The following is a 17,084-nucleotide window of genomic DNA, read 5'->3' as shown; positions in this document are numbered from 1 at the left end:
CGGGGCTTCGGGAGAGAAGGCGGCCCAGAAGGGGAGGGGTCGGCCAAGATGACCTCAGGATGCCCCATGGACCCCGTTTCCTCTCTAGGTAGCTAGGTAGTAGGTATGCATTTATTCATTTATTTATTTATTTATTTATTTATTTATTTATTTATTTATTTATTTATTTATTTATTATTTATTAGCAAATGGATTTATTTATTAATAAATTTATTTGATTTGATTTGTCAATGGCTCCTGTTGAAATGGCTCCTGTTCTCCTATAGACATGGACCCCAATTGCTTCCTGGAGGATGGGCAGGGTGCCCTCTGGGGGCCCCAAAGATTCTGTTTTCTCTCTAGCGGTGGGCAAGATGACCTCTGGGTGCCCCAAAGACTCAATTTCTCCTTTCAACTGTAGACTAGATGGCCTCTGGCGGTCCTACAGGCTCTAATGCAGTGGTTCCCAACCTTTTTGGGGCCATGCCCCACCTAAGCATCTCTACAACCGCGATGTTTTTCCTGTGACATATAATTCTTACTTTTTCTAACAGTCCAGGAAAATAAATTAAAATATAGGTTAAAAAAAATTAAGGAGACCCGTCTTCTTTCCCTTGTCCATCCATCTATTATTTTCCTACATCTATGGACGCCTTGATTCCCTCCCCCCCGCCCCCCGTGGACGGAATACTCTGCCCTGCCCTTCTAAGGGCAATGAAGAGCCACAACGAGGCGGCTTCGGCGCGCGATGTAGACGTCACAAGACGCGCGCCCCCAGGTTGCCAAACAGGAAGCGCTTTTTCCAAGCAGCCACCTTGATTTGAGGCGGTGGGAGGCGGGGAGGGGGGTCTCCAGCTATGCCGGCCGGGAAGAGTTTTCGCCGGAGGAAGGCCGACTCCGAGGAGGAAGAGGAGGATGAGCTGGTGGCCGAGGAGGTTCGGTGAGTGCCAGTGGGGGAGGAGGGGTGGGCTTGACATATTGGGGAGGGGGCGAGGCTGGAAAGAGGCGCTTTTGCTTCTGCTGTTTAATTTTTTTTATATACAATTTATAATTATGGTTATCTATTACGTTTTTATTTGTGTCAGGAGCATTCCAATTAAAATAAGACCTACCATATTGCATACAATTTAAAACATGAAATACAAGATTAAAAATATGTACAAGTTTGCTTTGGTCGCAAATCATTCTTAAAAATGATCAAGGCCTTTAAACAAGTTTGTTTTCATCACTGGGTAGAAAACGAGTATAGACAAAAAGAAGCAGAAAATTGAATAATTTGGAAAAGAACGTAGAATTAGAGGGGAGGAGTTGAATTAAAAGGCAATTGAAATGTAAGATAAAAATAGATTTAAAATGATGTAACTGTTAAATATGATGACAGAAAGATTGTACCAAGACGACACACTGTAAGATTAATGATGTAAGGAGTGGTTATGGAAAAATAAAAATAAAAAAACTTCTCAAAGGTTTGCTTCAGTTGCAAATCATTTTAAAAAATGATCAAGGCCTTTAAAAAAAAAACAGCAATCTCAGCACCTTTAAGATGTGTGTACTGCCAAAAATTCCCCAGATCCTGGTATTTAATGTTTATGATCTATGATTTCCCCTCCAGTTTAAAACTAGAAGAAGCGAAGGAAGTGCAGAGTTTAAGAAGGAGACCCAATGGAGTAAGGTATGACTAATGTTTCCATGGAGTTTTAATGTCAAGGTAATTTTGTCAGATATCACAGACTGAGATCCTGGGTTTTTCTGAAATACATCTACCATTCTTTGTGAACATTAAGGTACGTCTTCATATCTGCCATTTGGCTAAGAATTGTTAGATTCCACCCACAACCCTCACCAGCATGTTGCACAGAGCCAACCAATTGTGGTTTATGGATCAGGGCTTGAGTACGTGATGAGTTCAAGGACAAGCAAGGATTTGAACCTGGGGCTCCCTGACTCTACTTTAGCACTGTGCTGTACAAGTAGTCCTTGACTTATAACCATCCATTGAGCGATTGTTCAAAGGTACAATAGCACTGTGAAAAAAAAGGTGACTTATGGCTGATTCTTCCACTTAGGATGGTCACAGCATCGATGTCAGCTTCTGCTTTGCTATCGCTTCAGCTGCCATGAAACGGGGAGGGAGGGCATGGTATTTGGGAGGGGTTACTCATTGTGCTGGTGGAAGTTTCTGGAGTCTACCGATTGATTGGACTACGCACGCGTGGGTGTTTCCCGCCAGCTCTAACGGCACCGACATTCCATCTTCGTGATGCCTTTTGAAGTTATCTTGCACCTGACATTTGGAAGAATTATGATTGGACTGGGTCTATGATGCCAAGGGGTGGGGAATGGGCTATTCTATATATCAACTGTTTTCGCGCCTAATTAACCAGACTTCGCTATGCATTGCCTTTAACCATTTTTAATTAGTAAAAGTACATTTGATTTCTACGCATGGTGTCTCATGGTCATTCTTTCCTAATTAACTAATGGAGAGGAGCTGACAATCCTCCTGGACACATGCTCAAAATTCAAATTATTTCAAATAATTAAACAGCGAATTCAAATGATTATGAATTTAGTTCACTTTAATTAGTACAAATTATTATTATATGAGGTATTGCAGTAGTTCCAATAATTAAACACTGGTGAGTTGTTGTAGACCCGATAAAAAGGTGGTAAAATCAAACACAACTCACTTAACGACCACCTTGCCTAACGATGAAAACTCTGCTCCCGGCTGTGCTTGTAAGTCGAGGACTTACCTGTCCTGAACCCCGACTCTTGAACCCCGATCATAAAAACAAGTATTCTCAAGGAAGGAAAGGAATATCAAACTCTTCTAAGTACTCTAGCCCAAACTGACTGATCAGATTTGAGATAAAAATGGAAGATTTTCTTAAATCATCCTAATTCTTTGTTCTTGTCTGTCGTTCCCCCCCCCCCCCCAAAAAAAAGTGCTGCAGCCTTGCTTGTCGGAGAAAAGCTACAAGAAGAGACAACTTTGGTGGTAAGATCAGAATGGGAAGCCTTCAGAAGAGAGCCCTGTAAATACTCCTCTCTCCGAGGAATGCTTAGATGGGATGTTCAAGAAATAGATATAGATGGAGACTTAAGAGAGGAATGTGGGAGACAAGTAAAAAAAAAAGCATAGCAACTGAAGTATCGAAGCGGGCAAGGAACAATGAGTAGATATATCCTCTTTCTTGCTATCTTTCTTCTTTCTTTCTTTCTTTCATGTTCTTTGACTTGCTTTTCCTTCTACCCCTCTTTATTTAAAGCATAGCAACTATAAAGCAGGTAAGAGATAAGAGATAATGGGTGGATGGTTCCTGTTCTCGATTCTTGATTTGAACTGTCCTCTATATCTCCCTCTCCATTCCTCTTCTCTTTTCCTCTTTCTGTAGGCAGGTGACACGATTAGAAAGTTAGACAGGAAAGAAAGAAAAAAACTTTTTAATATGGGGCGAAAATGATTAAAAGCTAGAAATAGTAATAAAGGGGATATCAGTGTATTAGATTTTTATTTGATAAAATGAAAGTAATAATGAGAAATAGGTGGAGTAATTGAATAACGATAGACTGTAATCTAATAGAGATGTATGGGAATTTTATAGGTTGATTGAATGTTTAATTAATTTGATTTGTTTTGTTTGTACTGGAATGCACGGAGTCCAGGTGCCACACTGTTCATGTATTGATTTGACATTTTTATAAAAAAAATAAAAACATTCCTCCCTCCGCCAAAGGTATTGAGTTAGGTGCAAACACAACCCACTTCGGTGTATCATTAATAGTGGTTTAACTCACGATTTAGAGCCAGGGTCAGCAACCATGTGGCTCTGGAGCCGCATGTGGCTCTTTCATCCCTCTGCTGTGGCTCCCTGTTGCTCAAAATATACATCACAACCACCAATGTGCGACACCCGCAACGTGTGTGGCACGTGATTTATTGAGATTTTCAACCCCCGGTCGGCCAATCATGGATAAATCCAAGAAAAGAAAAGTTTCAGAAGAAAACAGAACCTTTAATTCAACTACATATGCTAATTTTGGGGCCGCTCAGGAAATAGTCAGGCACGGGAAGGGTTTCTGTGGCTCCCGGTGTTTTCTTTCCTGTGAGGAATGGGTCCAAATGGCTCTTTGAGTGTTTAAGGCTACCAAGCCCTGATTTACAGAAATAGCTGATCCTGTTGACTGAGGAAGTTGTGTAAATCAGCATTTATGGCCCTTCGGATTCCAGCATCTTCAAAAACCCTCGCCTCTGTTTATTCTCTCCTCGTGGCCAGGATGATCCTTTTAAGATCAAGTCAGGCGGAATGGTGGACATGAAGAAGTTGAAAGAGCGAGGAAAAGAGAGGTGGGTGCAGTGGTGAAATCTGATTTTTTTTTCCCCTCCCGGTTCTGTGGATGTGGCTTGTTGGGGGTGGGGGGGTGGGGTCATGTGACTGAGTGGGTATGGCTATGTAGTCATGTGACTGGGGTGTCAAAAGAGAGAAACTCACTTTAACAATGTCTTGCTGGGGCAGGGGGTTGGACTAGATGATCTCGAGGTCCCTTCCAGCCCTGGATTGCTGTGCTCTTTCAAGGTATCCTCTGAAGCTGCATCTAGGGCAGTGTTTCTCAACCTTGTCAACTTGAAGATGTCTGGACTTCAACTCCCAGGATTCCCCAGCCAGCATTCGCTGGCTGGGGAATTCTGGGAGTTGAAGTCCGGACATCTTCAAGTTGACAAGGTTGAGAAACACTGATCTAGGGCCAGGTTTCCTCCTTCTCCTTTTTCCCTCTCTTCCTCACTCCCTTCCTTCCTTTCGTCCTCCCCCCACCCCCACTTTTAAAATAATTTTTCCTTGCCTATTTGCCCGAATCGGCAGGGGGGAAATGCTTTGAAAAGTTGGGGGAGGGGGAAGCTTCGAGAAAAAAATATATTTTTATAAATTATATTTTTTTTTTACTACCGGTTTGCAGAAGCAAGGACAATTGTCCCTACCGGTCCAGCTGAACTGGGCCGAACCGGGAGGGTTTCACCCCTTGGTGGGTGGATGCCTTTTGGCCACCGACTGTGTGACCGGAAGCCGAGGAGCAACATGTTCCTTGAGGCTTAAAAAAAGAGGGTTGACCGAAGATTAATTTCGGTGCTTCTGCCCCTTTTGCCTTGACGGCGCTTAGAGTCATCTTTGTGGCCCTTTCATAGGATCAGCGAAGAGGAGGATCTCAATCTTGGCACCTCGTTTTCAGCCGAGACCAACAGGAGAGACGAAGACGCAGACATGTATGTAGCTTGCCACTATTTGTTTATTTATTTATTTATATCTCGCCTATATTATTTTCACGAAGAAGTCAAGGTGGTGAACATATCCACCAGACCTTCCTCCTCCTATTTTCCCCACAACAACAACCACCCTGCGAGGTGGGTTGGACTGAGAGGGAGTGGCCCAAAGTCACCCAGCCGGCTTTCACACTTAAGGCGGGACTAGAATTCTTCACCTCCTGGTGATTGGCCCAAAGTCACCCAGTCCGGCTTTCGTTCAGGATGAAATACATCGAAACTGAGCTGAAGAAGAGAAAAGGGATTATGGAAAACGAGGAGCAGAAAGTGAAGCAGAAGAACGCAGAGGACTGTCTGTACGAGCTCCCGGAGAGCATCCGTGTCTCTTCGGCTAAGAAGACGGAAGAAATGCTGTCCAATCAGATGCTGAGTGGGATCCCCGAGGTGGACCTTGGAATCGAGTAAGTTTAGCAGTTTCTAATCCAATAAAGGAGAATGTTTGAAATTGAAGTGAGGGGACCTTGGTGTTCTCCGAGCTTGGCCGTTTTCTTACAGGTATTACCCAACTAGGTAACATCATCAGGGCTAGTGAGTGTGGGGTTTGCTCCATTTATAGCTCTGAGCTCGGTTGTTTTCTTGCAGGCGTTTCAATACCGAACTAGGGAACGTCATCAGGGTTAGTTACCTAGTTTGGGTAATGAAACATCTGCAAGAAATCAACCAAGCTCAGAGAGCACCAAGGACGCCTCATTTCAAGTCTGGGCTACAAATGTTCTCCTTTAAAAGAAATTTGGGGTGATCCCAAGTCCTCCCCTCGTCCAGAGAGAAATTATCAGAGAGCAAATCAACTCGCCCCCTTCTTCATTCCACCATGGTCATCGTTAGCTGTTCTCTTTAGAGCTATCTTCAGTCCAACATTTCTTCCCCGGATGTTTGAAAACATCTCAGCCTGATGTTCTTTCTTTTGGTGGTTCTCCTTAGGGCCAAGATAAAAAACATAATCTCCACCGAAGATGCGAAGGCAAGATTGCTGGCGGAACAGCAGAATAAGAAAAAAGACAGCGAAACTTCCTTCGTTCCCACCAATATGGCAGTGAACTATGTCCAACACAACAGATGTGAGTACGAGAGGACTTAAGCTGACTGTCCTGGATCAATGGGGACGCGGTGGCTCAGAGGCTAAGACGCTGAGCTTGTTGATCAGAAAGGTCGGCGGTTCGAATCCCTAGCGCCATATAACGGAGTGAGCTCCCGTGACTTGTCCCAGCTTCTGCCAACCTAGCAGTTCGAAAGCATGTGAAAAATGGGGACAACCTTTGGTGGGAAGGGAACAGCCTTCTGTGCGCTTTCGGCGTTGAGTCATGCTGGCCACATGACCACGGAGACGTCTTCGGACAGCGCTGGCAACTGGTTCATATGTATGATGGTTACAGTGTCCCAGGGTCACGTGATCCCCTCTTGTGATGAGGAAGATGAGGAATCTGGGGAAGCCAGATTCACTTTATGACTGTTACTAATTGAACAGCTGCAGTGATTTCCCTTAACAACTGTGGCAAGGAAAGTCATAAAGGGAAGCTTAGCCACTGTCTGGCTTAACGACAGAAATGTTGGGCTCAGTTTGTGGTTTGTGAGTCCAGGAGCCCCTGTGTTTTGAAAGCTGCAAATTTGTCCTTGAGTTGATCCTAAGCTAGCACGATCATGATAATCTCTTTTCAGTTTATCATGAAGAACTGAATGCTCCGGTAAGAAGAAACAAAGAGGAGCCCAAGGCTCGACCCCTGAGGGTGGGAGACACTGAAAAATCCGAAATGGAAAGTAAGTCACGTACACTGAGGGCTTATCCAGCTACTTTGGTCTAGTTCTCACAGGCTGGGGGCTAAATTTCAATACTGTGGGAATCGTGTAACCTGGGTTATGGGCATATTTCTTGAGTTGGCCCATTGGGGGTATTTTGATTCAAAAATTGTCGCTTAATCTTTATTTTGGGAATGTCTCTTTCTCAATTTTGCAGAATCTCCGCCGAACCGGAAGCGCCCACCAAACGAGAAAGCCACCGACGATTATCACTACGAAAAGTTTAAGAAGATGAACCGGAGATACTGAGAACTGAGTTTCTTCGGTTCTCAGAGACTGGGCTGCATTTCTAATATTTCTCACTTGTTCATTTCGCTTCAGTTTTTCTCCACGAAACTGCCCTGCATTATAGTCACTGATAGATCTTTTTTTTCATACCGCAATGTGCATTGCATGTTTGCAGCAGTAAAGGTTTGTATTTTAAACGGAGGATGGCCTGGAGGATTTGTCTGTCTGTGTTTTCTGCATGCAGCGACATAGGATGGAAATTTGAATTCTCGCAATCCCACCGGAGATCGCAAATAAGTTACTTGGTCCTCTCCAGAGAGAAAATAGAATCATAGGGTTGGAAGGGACCTTGGGGGGGGGGGGTGTCTTCTAGTCCCACCCCTTGCTCAAACAGGAGACCCTATACCACTTCATGCAAGGGGCTGTCCACCCACAACTTGGTCCTCCAAGCCTTCCAACTTAAGTCAGCACTGATGTCATATAACCAACCAGTCTAAAGATTACTTTTTAGATGTTCCTTGCTTTTGTTCTTCATATAGTTCTATTGTTCTTTGTATATTTGTTTGCAAGCCATTCAAGGGTCCTGTACATGTATACATATGTACAAGGTAACAGGAATAAGAATAAACATGAATAAGAACACAGGGAATGGGTACAGATAAATGGGGACAGTAGGACAGGGACGGTAGGCATGCTGGTGAGCTTATGCACGCCCCCTTTACGGACCTCTTAGTAATGGGGTGAGGTCCACACTAGACAGTTTGAAGCTTTGGGGGGTTTGAGGATGCAACAACGGAGTCAGGTAGAGCATTCCAGGCGTTGACCATTCTGTTGCTGAAGTCGCATTTTCTGCAATCGAGTTTGTAGCCGTTTACCTTAAGATGGGCAGCTATTTAAATCGGAACAATAGATATTTAGGGATTAGAGCAAGAGCAAACCCACTCTGCAACTTGTCCTTTTTGCAAAAACCACGTCCTAGCAGGGAGAAATCTGTCCGTCCGTCCCCAATAAAAAAGGATTTATTGCAATTCATTAATGGGCTGAAATGCGTGTCAGTTCTTGGGAGTTCAAGTGGACGTGCATCCAAGAACTGCGGGTTGGGGGTGTGTGAAGTTGAAAACGCGATTTGGCTTGCTGACTCGGGTCTGCTGATCGTGAGAAGATCTAAAAGGTGGAAATCTGACAGGCTGCAACGGGAGGGAGGCGGGGAAGCAAAGCCACGCCCCCTCTCCCCGGCAGCCAATGGCCTTTCCCAACCGGCCCGGCGCAAAGATGGCGGCCGCGGGGCCGGAAGCAGCCCGGCCGGAAGCGGAAGCGAGGCGCTGAGGCGCACTAGGCTGCGGCCCAAGCGCGGCTGCCGGCGATGAAGCTTCTCCGAGCGCCCGGGGCGGTATGGGGCCTGGCCTTGGTGCTGTGGCAGCTGGGCCCGGCGGCGCGGGCGATGGACCCGTTCACGATGGGCATCGCGCTGGCCGGCACCGCCTCGGCCCTCACCGGCCTCATCTCCCTCCCGAGGCTCTATTGCTACTTCGCCGAATGCTGCCTGGAGAGGCCGCCGCCGCAGGTCGGGCGAGGTGGGTGACGTCACCCGCTGCGGGAAGGGGGCGGGGCCCGCTGCGGACGTGGAAGGGGAGGGCGCGCTCTGACGTCACTGGGAGGTGGGCGGGGTGGCGCAGGTGACCAGGCCGTCCTCGACTTACGACCACAAGGGAGCCCAACGATTATGCTGTTGGCGAGTTATTTTAAGTGGGGTTTGCCCCGTTTAACGACCTTTCTTGACACATTTGTTCAACGTTAAATTAGTCACACCGTGTTAAGCGCATCCGGCTTCCCCCCTTGGCTTTAAAACAGTGTTTCTCAACCTTAGCAACTTGAAGACGTCCGGACTTCAACTCCCAGAATTCCCCAGCCAGCGAATGCTGGCTGGGGAATTCTGGGAGTTGAAGTCCGGACGTCTTCAAGTTCCCAAGGTTGAGAAACACTGCTTTAAAAGGTCGCAAAAAGAGGATCACGTGACCCCCTGATCATAAATAGGAGTCAAGTTTGCCAAGAGACTGAATTTTGATCATGTGACCATGGGGACGCTGCCACCGTCGTAAGTGTGGAAATCTGCCCTGCCGCCTTTTCTTCAGTGCTGTTCTAACTTTGAACAGTCACTAAATAATTGGTTGTAAGTCAAGGACTGTTCCTGCATTGCTTATTAAAATAGAATAGAATAAGTATTGGAATGAAGAATAGAATAGATGTAGAGTAGAATAGAATGTAATAGGAATAGAATTATTAGAATAGCAATAGCAGTTAGACTTATATACCGCTTCATAGGGCTTTCAGCCCTCTCTAAGCAGTTTACAGAGTCAGAAAATTGCCCCCACAGTCTGGGTCCTCATTTCACCCACCTTGGAAGGATGGAAGGCTGAGTCAACCCTGAGCCGGTGAGATTTGAACAGCCAAACTGCTGATCTAGCAGTCAGCTGAAGTGGCCTGCAGTACTGCACCCTAACCACTGCGCCACCTCGGCTCTTATTAGAATTAGAATTATTGGAAGGGGCCTTGGAGGTCTTCTAATCCAACCCCCTGCTTAGGCCAGAAACCCTACACCATTTCACAAGCATAGTTGTCTAATCTCTTCTTTAAAAACTTCCAGTGTTGGAGCATTTACAACGTCTGGAGGCAAGTTATTCCAATGATTAATTTTTCATCTCTGTCAGGAAATTTCTCCTCAGTTCTAAGTTGCTTCTCTCCTTGATTAGTTTCCACCCATTGCTCCTTGTCCTGCCCTCAGGTGCTTTGGAGAATAGCTTGACTCCCTCTTCTTTGGGGCAACCCCTGAGATATTGGAAGACTGCTATCCTGTCTCCCCTGGTCCTTCTTTTTATTAAACTAGACATACCCAGTTCCTGCAACCGTTCTTTATATGTTCTAGCCTCCAGTCCCCTAATCATCTTTGCTGCTCTTCTCTGCACTCTTTCTAAATTCACTGTACTCTCCCATGCTCTGTGTGTGTGTGTCTTTGAATCCTTTGAACAAGTTTTGTTGATCTCCCCTTTCCGAGGGGTAAAACATTCCTCTATTCCTATAGAAGACCTTCCAATTCCAATGTTCTCAGACTATCGTTCTTTTTTTTAAAAAAAAATTCTGGCTTCTCCCATCGTTCCCCCACCCCCACCCCTCCTCCCTTCTGCAGATCTTAAGGACAATCTGGGGAAAAAAGTCTTCGGGCAACACCTGGTGTCGGAGGTGATTGTGAAAGCCGTGACGGGGTTTTTGGCCAACCCGAATCCGAAGAAACCCCTGGCGCTCTCTTTGCACGGGTGGACGGGGACGGGCAAAAACTTCGTCAGCAAGATTGTGGCAGAAAGCCTTTACGACGAAGGGCTGAAGAGCAGATACGTCCACCAGTTCGTGTCCACTCTGCACTTCCCACATCAGCAGAACATCAGCCATTACAAGGTTAGTTAGTTAGTTTGCCTCATTGTCATTGCACATGGGACCACGAAATTAAATGCCGTCTTCAGTTTATAGAACTATAAAAATTAAAAAAAAAAAAACATACATCCTTTACATTCTGTAATCTATATAATTGAAATTGAAAACCCGATATTGCACTATACCATGGAATTCAGTATGGTTCCTGCCCTGGGATAGAAGCTGTTTTTCGCCCTTGTTTTTATTGTCCTGTACCGTCTGCCAGATGGTAATGGTTCAAAAAACAAAGGTTGCCCAGGATGGGATGGATCTTTGAGAATGTTTTGAACTTTCTTAAGGCAGCTGGAGCTATAAAGCTCTTCCAAAGAGGGGAGGGGGGCAACCCATGATCCTCTGGGCAATGACGTTGGCCCTCTGGCGCTCCTTCCTATCTGCCCCTGTGCAGTTGGCGAACTAGGCACAGGGGCATTAAGTTAAAATACTCTCTCTGGTGCGGCGGTAGAAGGTCACCAGCAGTTTTCCATTCAGTTTCCCAAGAAGTCTTGGGTAATGTAATCTCTGCTGGGCCCTTTTGACCAGGGCTGCAATGTGAGTTGCCCCAAGCCAGGTCCTCTTTTTATGACAACACCCAGAAACCTAAAACTGTTGCTCCACTCAGTCTCCATTGATGACCAGGGGCTGGACGTCTGATCTGTTCCCTCTATAGTCCACTATAATAAGCTCCTTGGCTTCCTTGGTGTTAAGGACCACGTTCTTGTCGCCACACCACGAAAGCAACTGTGGGGAGCGGATCCGGAGGACCCTGCAGGGAGGCCCATTGTTCTCCTGAGTAACAGGTAGTCCTCGACTTATAATAGTTCATTTAGTGACCATTCGAAGGCCCTGTTAAAAGGGACTTACGACCATCTTCGCCAGCATCCCCAGGTTATATCATCAAAAGTCAGACTTGCATTTACAACGGTTGCAATATCGCTGGGGTCATTTGATCGCCTTTTGCGTACTGAAAGACATTTCATTACCAAACTAGGTAACGTCATCAGTAGCAGAAAGGTAGCACTGCTCTCGTTTTATACGCAAGCGGCTTGCCTTGTCGATGTTGGTGAGAGGTTCTCGATGGCTCCTTGATTGGGCTGCTGTTTGCTGTTGCCTTATTTGTCTGTGTTGGTAGTTCCTCGTTTTGTAGACTTCTTGATTGTTGGTCTAGCGTTAAATCTTGGTGTCGATCTCTGCTCCTCTGGGTGTGGATTGCCGCGGAGTGCGCTCAGGCCTTTTAGTTTCCCTTTCCGCTTTTTGATGGGCTCCTTCAGTTCAGCTTTGCTTCTAATCTCTCAGGACCAACTGCAAACGTGGATTCGTGGCAACGTGAGCGCCTGTGGCAGGTCGATCTTCATATTTGACGAAATGGATAAAATGCACGCCGGGCTCATAGACTCCATCAAGCCTTTCCTGGAATATTATGAAGAAATAGACGGCGTCTCGTATCGAAAAGCGATTTTCATTTTCCTCAGGTGAGGCACCATGCCAGTGATGGGCCACCACACAAGGCAAAAGAAATGTTTATTTTAAAACAAATTCGCTGGAGTAAATTTCAGGATTCTAGTCATTAAAAATCTAGGGTATTGTAAACCTAAAACTAAACTAAACTAAACTAAAACCTAATTTTAGTCCTTTTTTATTGCTTATCTGTCAGTGTCCGTGACCCGTCAAAACCGCGGTCAACAAAAGCGCGCCCGACGAAAGCGCGTACCTAACATCATCAGCAGCGCGACGAAAAAAATTTAAAAATTAAAATAAAATTAAAATAAAATTAAAGCAAGCCGATTCACATAAAGGCAAGGGTTAGGTTTAGGGTTAGGGTTAGGTTTAGGGTTACGTTAAGCGTTAGGGTTAGGTTTAGCGTTAGGTTAAGGGTTAGCATTAGGTTAAGGGTTAGGTTTAGGGTTAAGTTTGGGGGGGTTAGGGTAAGGTTTCGCTTTAATTTTAAATTTACCGCTCACAGCGCGATGTTTTCGTCGCGCTGTGATGACGTCACGTACGCGCTTTCGTCAAGCGCGCTTTTGTCTACCGCGGTTTTGTGGTGGAACCGTCAGTGTCACCTCTATAATTTGTTTCCTTCAAATATTTCCCCAGCAAATACAGGTAGTGCTCAACTTATAGCTGCAATTGGGACCAAAATGTTTGTTGCTAAGTAGGGGGCGGGGGGGCAGTCATTGAATCGGGAGCCAGGTACTCCTGAGTTACAGGTGTACAGGTAGTTCTCTACTTACGACGGTTTGCTTAGTGACTGTTCAAAGTTACAATAACGCTAAAACAAAAAAGACTTGGGACCCTTTTTTAACTGTTTAACTGTTTATTAAATTTATAGGCCGCCCAATCCTGGAGGACTCTGGGCGGCTTACAGCAACAGAAATTAAAAGAAATAAAAAACAGATAAAACACAACAAATTTAAAAAGCCACAACATGCACCCAATCTAAGCGGGGCTGGACCTCAATCCAGAGGTCAACAGCCCCAGGCTGTTTTCACACGAGTGTTGCAGCTTCCCCATGGCCATGTGATCAAAATTCAGATACTTGGCCACTGGGTTCATGTTTATGACGGTTGCAATATCCCAGAGGCACGTGATCCACCTTCGCGACCTTCTGACAAGCGAAGTCCGCAGGAAATTCAGGTTCACTTAACAACCGTGTGACAAAATTAACAAACACTGTTCAATTCCCTGAACAACTCTGGCAGGAAAGGTGCTAAAATGAAGCAAATGTCACCTAAATGTCTCACTTAGCAACACAAAAATAATGATTGCGGTTATAAGTCAAGGGCTGTTTTATGGATTCTAACACAATGCTGTCGTGTTCCTGTTACCCTTCGAAAGATTATGTCAAAAAGTAGGCGGGGGGGGGGGGGGGGAGATCTGGATTTATTTTCCATCCAGCCAAAACTGCTTAATTGCAGTGCAGTGTTTCTCAACCTTGTCAACTTGAAGATGTCCGGATTTCAACTCCCAGAATTCCCCAGCCAGCGAATGCTGGCTGGGGAATTCTGGGAGTTGAAGTCCGGACATCTTCAAGTTGACAAGGTTGAGAAACACTGTTGTAGTGGCTGGCATTCTTCAGCCCTCCTTTGCAGGAGCATAGAAACCGCTTTCGGCTGCTTGTGTGTGAAATCTCTCTTCTTTTTTTTCCCCGCCCCCCCCCCTCCGCCCCCCAGCAATGCTGGAGCTGAAAGAATAACCGAAGTGGCTCTCGATTATTGGAAGAGAGGGAAGAAGAGGGAAGAGATTCCTCTGCATGTTTTGCAACAGCAATTGTCAAATTCTGTGTTTAATAACAAAAATAGTGAGTAACACAATTTATTTATTTACCAAAGTTTCCACCCATTATTTTTTTCTTATCCTGCCTTGAGTTGCTTTGGAGAAAAGCAGGGTAGCAAGAGTTAGAAGGGACCCCAGAGGTCTTCTAGTCCAACCCCCTGCACAATAGCAATAGCAGTTAGACTTATATGCCGCTTCATAGGGCTTTCAGCCCTCTCTAAGCGGTTTACAGAGTCAGCATATTGCCCTCAACAACAATCCGGGTCCTCATTTTACCCACCTCAGAAGGATGGAAGGCTGAGTCAACCCTGAGCCGGTGAGATTTGAACCGCTGAACTGCAGAACTGCAGTCAGCTGAAGTAGCCTGCAGTGCTGCACTCTAACCACTGCGTCACCTCGGCACAAGCTGAAGAACTTCCACTGTTCTGAACAAATAACTGTCCAATCTGTTTTGAAAGCCTCCAGTGGTGGAGCATCTACAACATCTGGAGAAAAAGTCCTTCCACTGGTTTATTCTGCCAGGAAATTTCTTAGTTCTAGCTTGCTTCTCTCCTGGATTAGTTTCCCTCCGTTGCTTCTTGTCTTGCCTTCTGGTGCTTTGGAAAATAAATTGACCCTCCTCTTTTTTGTGGCAGCCCCTTAAATACTGGGCTGCCTATATAGTTCATTTTGTTTCAATTGCATTACAAAGGAATCGCACTCAAGACAACTTTGCTTTTCTTTTGCAGGTGGATTTTGGCACAGCAGCCTGATCGACCGAAATGTCATCGATTACTTTATCCCCTTCCTGCCTCTGGAAATCAACCACGTGAAAATGTGCATCAGGTCTGAACTGGAATCGCGGGGCCACGCAGTAAATGAAGACGTGGTCTCTCGGGTGGCCAATGAGATGACCTATTTCCCCAAAGAGGAGAAGATCTATTCTGACAAAGGATGCAAGACAGTTTACACAAAATTAGATTTCTATTACGACGTCTAAAATTGGTTTTCACTTGCAACTTCAGAGGAAGGGGAGGGGGAAATGAATCCGTTCAGAGGACCAAATCTCTCTCTCTCTCTCTCTCCCCCTCCCCTAAGATTTTAACCTACGTAAACAGGACAATTAATTGAGATTGGGGGAGAGCTGGGATTTTGGAAATCTAAAATTGTGGCTCGTTCGTTAAGAGAAGAGTTTCTCGGTCCATCCGTTGAAAAATTGTTTTTAATCATGACTGTGTTTTGGTCCACGTCGCGAGATCTTTAGGGAACACATCCTTCTATCTGGAAGTGAAAACGGTTCTAACTAGATAACGGTTGGTACGCAAAGTATTCTGATTTTTCTTTTCTTTTTGAAACGTTTGTGACTCCTAAGAAATGAAGGAATGTTTTTGAATCCGTGCATTTTTTTTTAATGTTCTACAAATGAACAGTTGGAATCTTTCCAGCAATCTTGAGCTAACGTAGTACACTTCATTAGAAATGATTCTTTGGGTATCCTTCGATCTGCTTTTTAAAAGCCTTTATTCTGTATCGAGATCAGAGTTGGTGCTAAAAAAAAAAAAGAAGAAAGAAAAAAAATAATCTAAGTGATTTAGCGCTGTCAGAATTGTCGAGCAACAAAAGATTTGACACTCTTTCAGGGAGATATTTTTCGTCACTGGAATAAAACACAGTTGGCCATCTTAACTACTGCTGGGGCTGAACAGCCGACGTATTCCAAGTATTCTGAGAATCACCTGCAATTCCTTGAAGCAAGAACTTCTCAGAACCAATTCTAAAAATGTTGCCTTCGTGCCAAGAGACAGAATTTCTGAGAACATTTTAATGTTGGGGGTCTCTGCCATCACTCGCAAAAATGTTCCTTTTCCTCCAGCCATCCAAATAAAATGGCTTTGTGAAGCAGTAACAAGAAGGTATTCATCTCTTTGTTGAACGTTCTGGGAATATTTTTGTGAATAAAGAAAAGCCAAGCCAGTTGATTTAATTCTGAAGGTCACTTGTCCTACCCTGTCTGGAGGGCGCAACATGGTGGAATTGTTGAAAGGGACTTCATTAAAAGTTCAATTTGGGTAGATTGCTGCTGCCATGGGAAATGGAGTGGGATTTTGATCGTATGGTGGGTTTGTTAGATTTTGTAAGCCTTTTTAAAAAAAGCCACGCCTTGCCTAGATCTGCTAAGCCAGTGTTTCCCAACCATGGCAACTTGAAGATGTCCAGACTTCAACTCCCAGAATCCCCCAGCCAGCATTCGCTGGCTGGGGAATTCTGGGAGTTGAAGTCCGGACATCTTCAAGTTGCGAAGGTTGGGAAACACTGTCCTAAGCTATGAGTCCACAACCTTCAGTCTGTGTAATGCAATATCCAAAAAGATCAGTTTCTCCCCATTGCAACTTTGTTCTAACCCACAAAGTAGAAAACAGCCAGTTTTCTCCATAGCTGGGTTTGTCCACTTCAGGGTGCTCCGCGAAAGTAGCTTGTATGGGTAATTTACAGTTCAGTGTCATTTAAGGGTAGAAAACCTGGTTCATTCCATAAACCACATTTAAACCATGAAGAAATGCAATCCAGCCAATTTATTATTTTGCATTTTTTGGACAAGTACCTCTTTTGAAAACATTTAACTGGGATTTGGGGGCTAGGGGGTGGGAAAAAGTTCCTATAATAGAAAAAGGAAGAAATAGTTTCGAATTTGGGTTCAATTTGTTTCCCAGGGCAGGACACCCGTGTATCAAAAACTATTATATTTAAGCAGAATCCCTAGAAAGCAAAACAAGACAGTCAGGGGATTTTTTTTTTCCTTGAAGAACAAAACTGGTAAAACAACAAATTCAATATTTGCACCACAAAATATAACTCAAGGGCTTCCTGGTGGGATTGTGACAGGGTGGAGAAGATGAAAAAAAAAAGCAGAAAAAGGGGTTGAATTTTGGAGATGCTTTGGACTACAATTCCCATCACCTGGTCTTTGGGGGGGTTATGGGGAGGGGTTTTGTAATTATTACATTTTCAGGGATTTTTTTATAAAAGCATTTTAATCAGAAGGGAAAAC

The 17,084-nt window shown here is 44.8% G+C and overlaps 2 protein-coding genes across 2 annotated transcripts; both read left to right on the top strand.

Moving 5' to 3' along the window:
- The first annotated feature begins 765 nt into the window (after positions 1-765).
- CUNH9orf78 (chromosome unknown C9orf78 homolog) lies at positions 766-7,522 on the top strand. Its single transcript, XM_087704915.1, has 9 exons — positions 766-919; positions 1,592-1,651; positions 2,929-2,980; positions 4,260-4,330; positions 5,165-5,242; positions 5,503-5,700; positions 6,221-6,357; positions 6,956-7,054; positions 7,251-7,522. Exons 1-9 carry the CDS (start codon positions 837-839, stop codon positions 7,340-7,342), a joined length of 870 nt encoding a protein of 289 aa, XP_087561041.1. The 5' UTR covers positions 766-836; the 3' UTR covers positions 7,343-7,522.
- A 1,103-nt stretch (positions 7,523-8,625) lies between these two features.
- Positions 8,626-16,014, top strand: LOC106552037 (torsin-1A). Its single transcript, XM_087704914.1, has 5 exons — positions 8,626-8,895; positions 10,506-10,771; positions 12,080-12,255; positions 13,954-14,081; positions 14,785-16,014. Exons 1-5 carry the CDS (start codon positions 8,685-8,687, stop codon positions 15,033-15,035), a joined length of 1,032 nt encoding a protein of 343 aa, XP_087561040.1. The 5' UTR covers positions 8,626-8,684; the 3' UTR covers positions 15,036-16,014.
- Positions 16,015-17,084: the final 1,070 nt, after the last annotated feature.

The sequence above is a fragment of the Thamnophis sirtalis genome, unplaced genomic scaffold (genome assembly GCF_051295495.1).
Source record: "Thamnophis sirtalis isolate CommonGarterSnake01/CBP01778 unplaced genomic scaffold, rThaSir2_p1.2 scaffold_2, whole genome shotgun sequence".
Lineage (NCBI taxonomy): Eukaryota > Metazoa > Chordata > Lepidosauria > Squamata > Natricidae > Thamnophis > Thamnophis sirtalis.
This window is presented reverse-complemented; position numbering and strand designations above follow the sequence as displayed.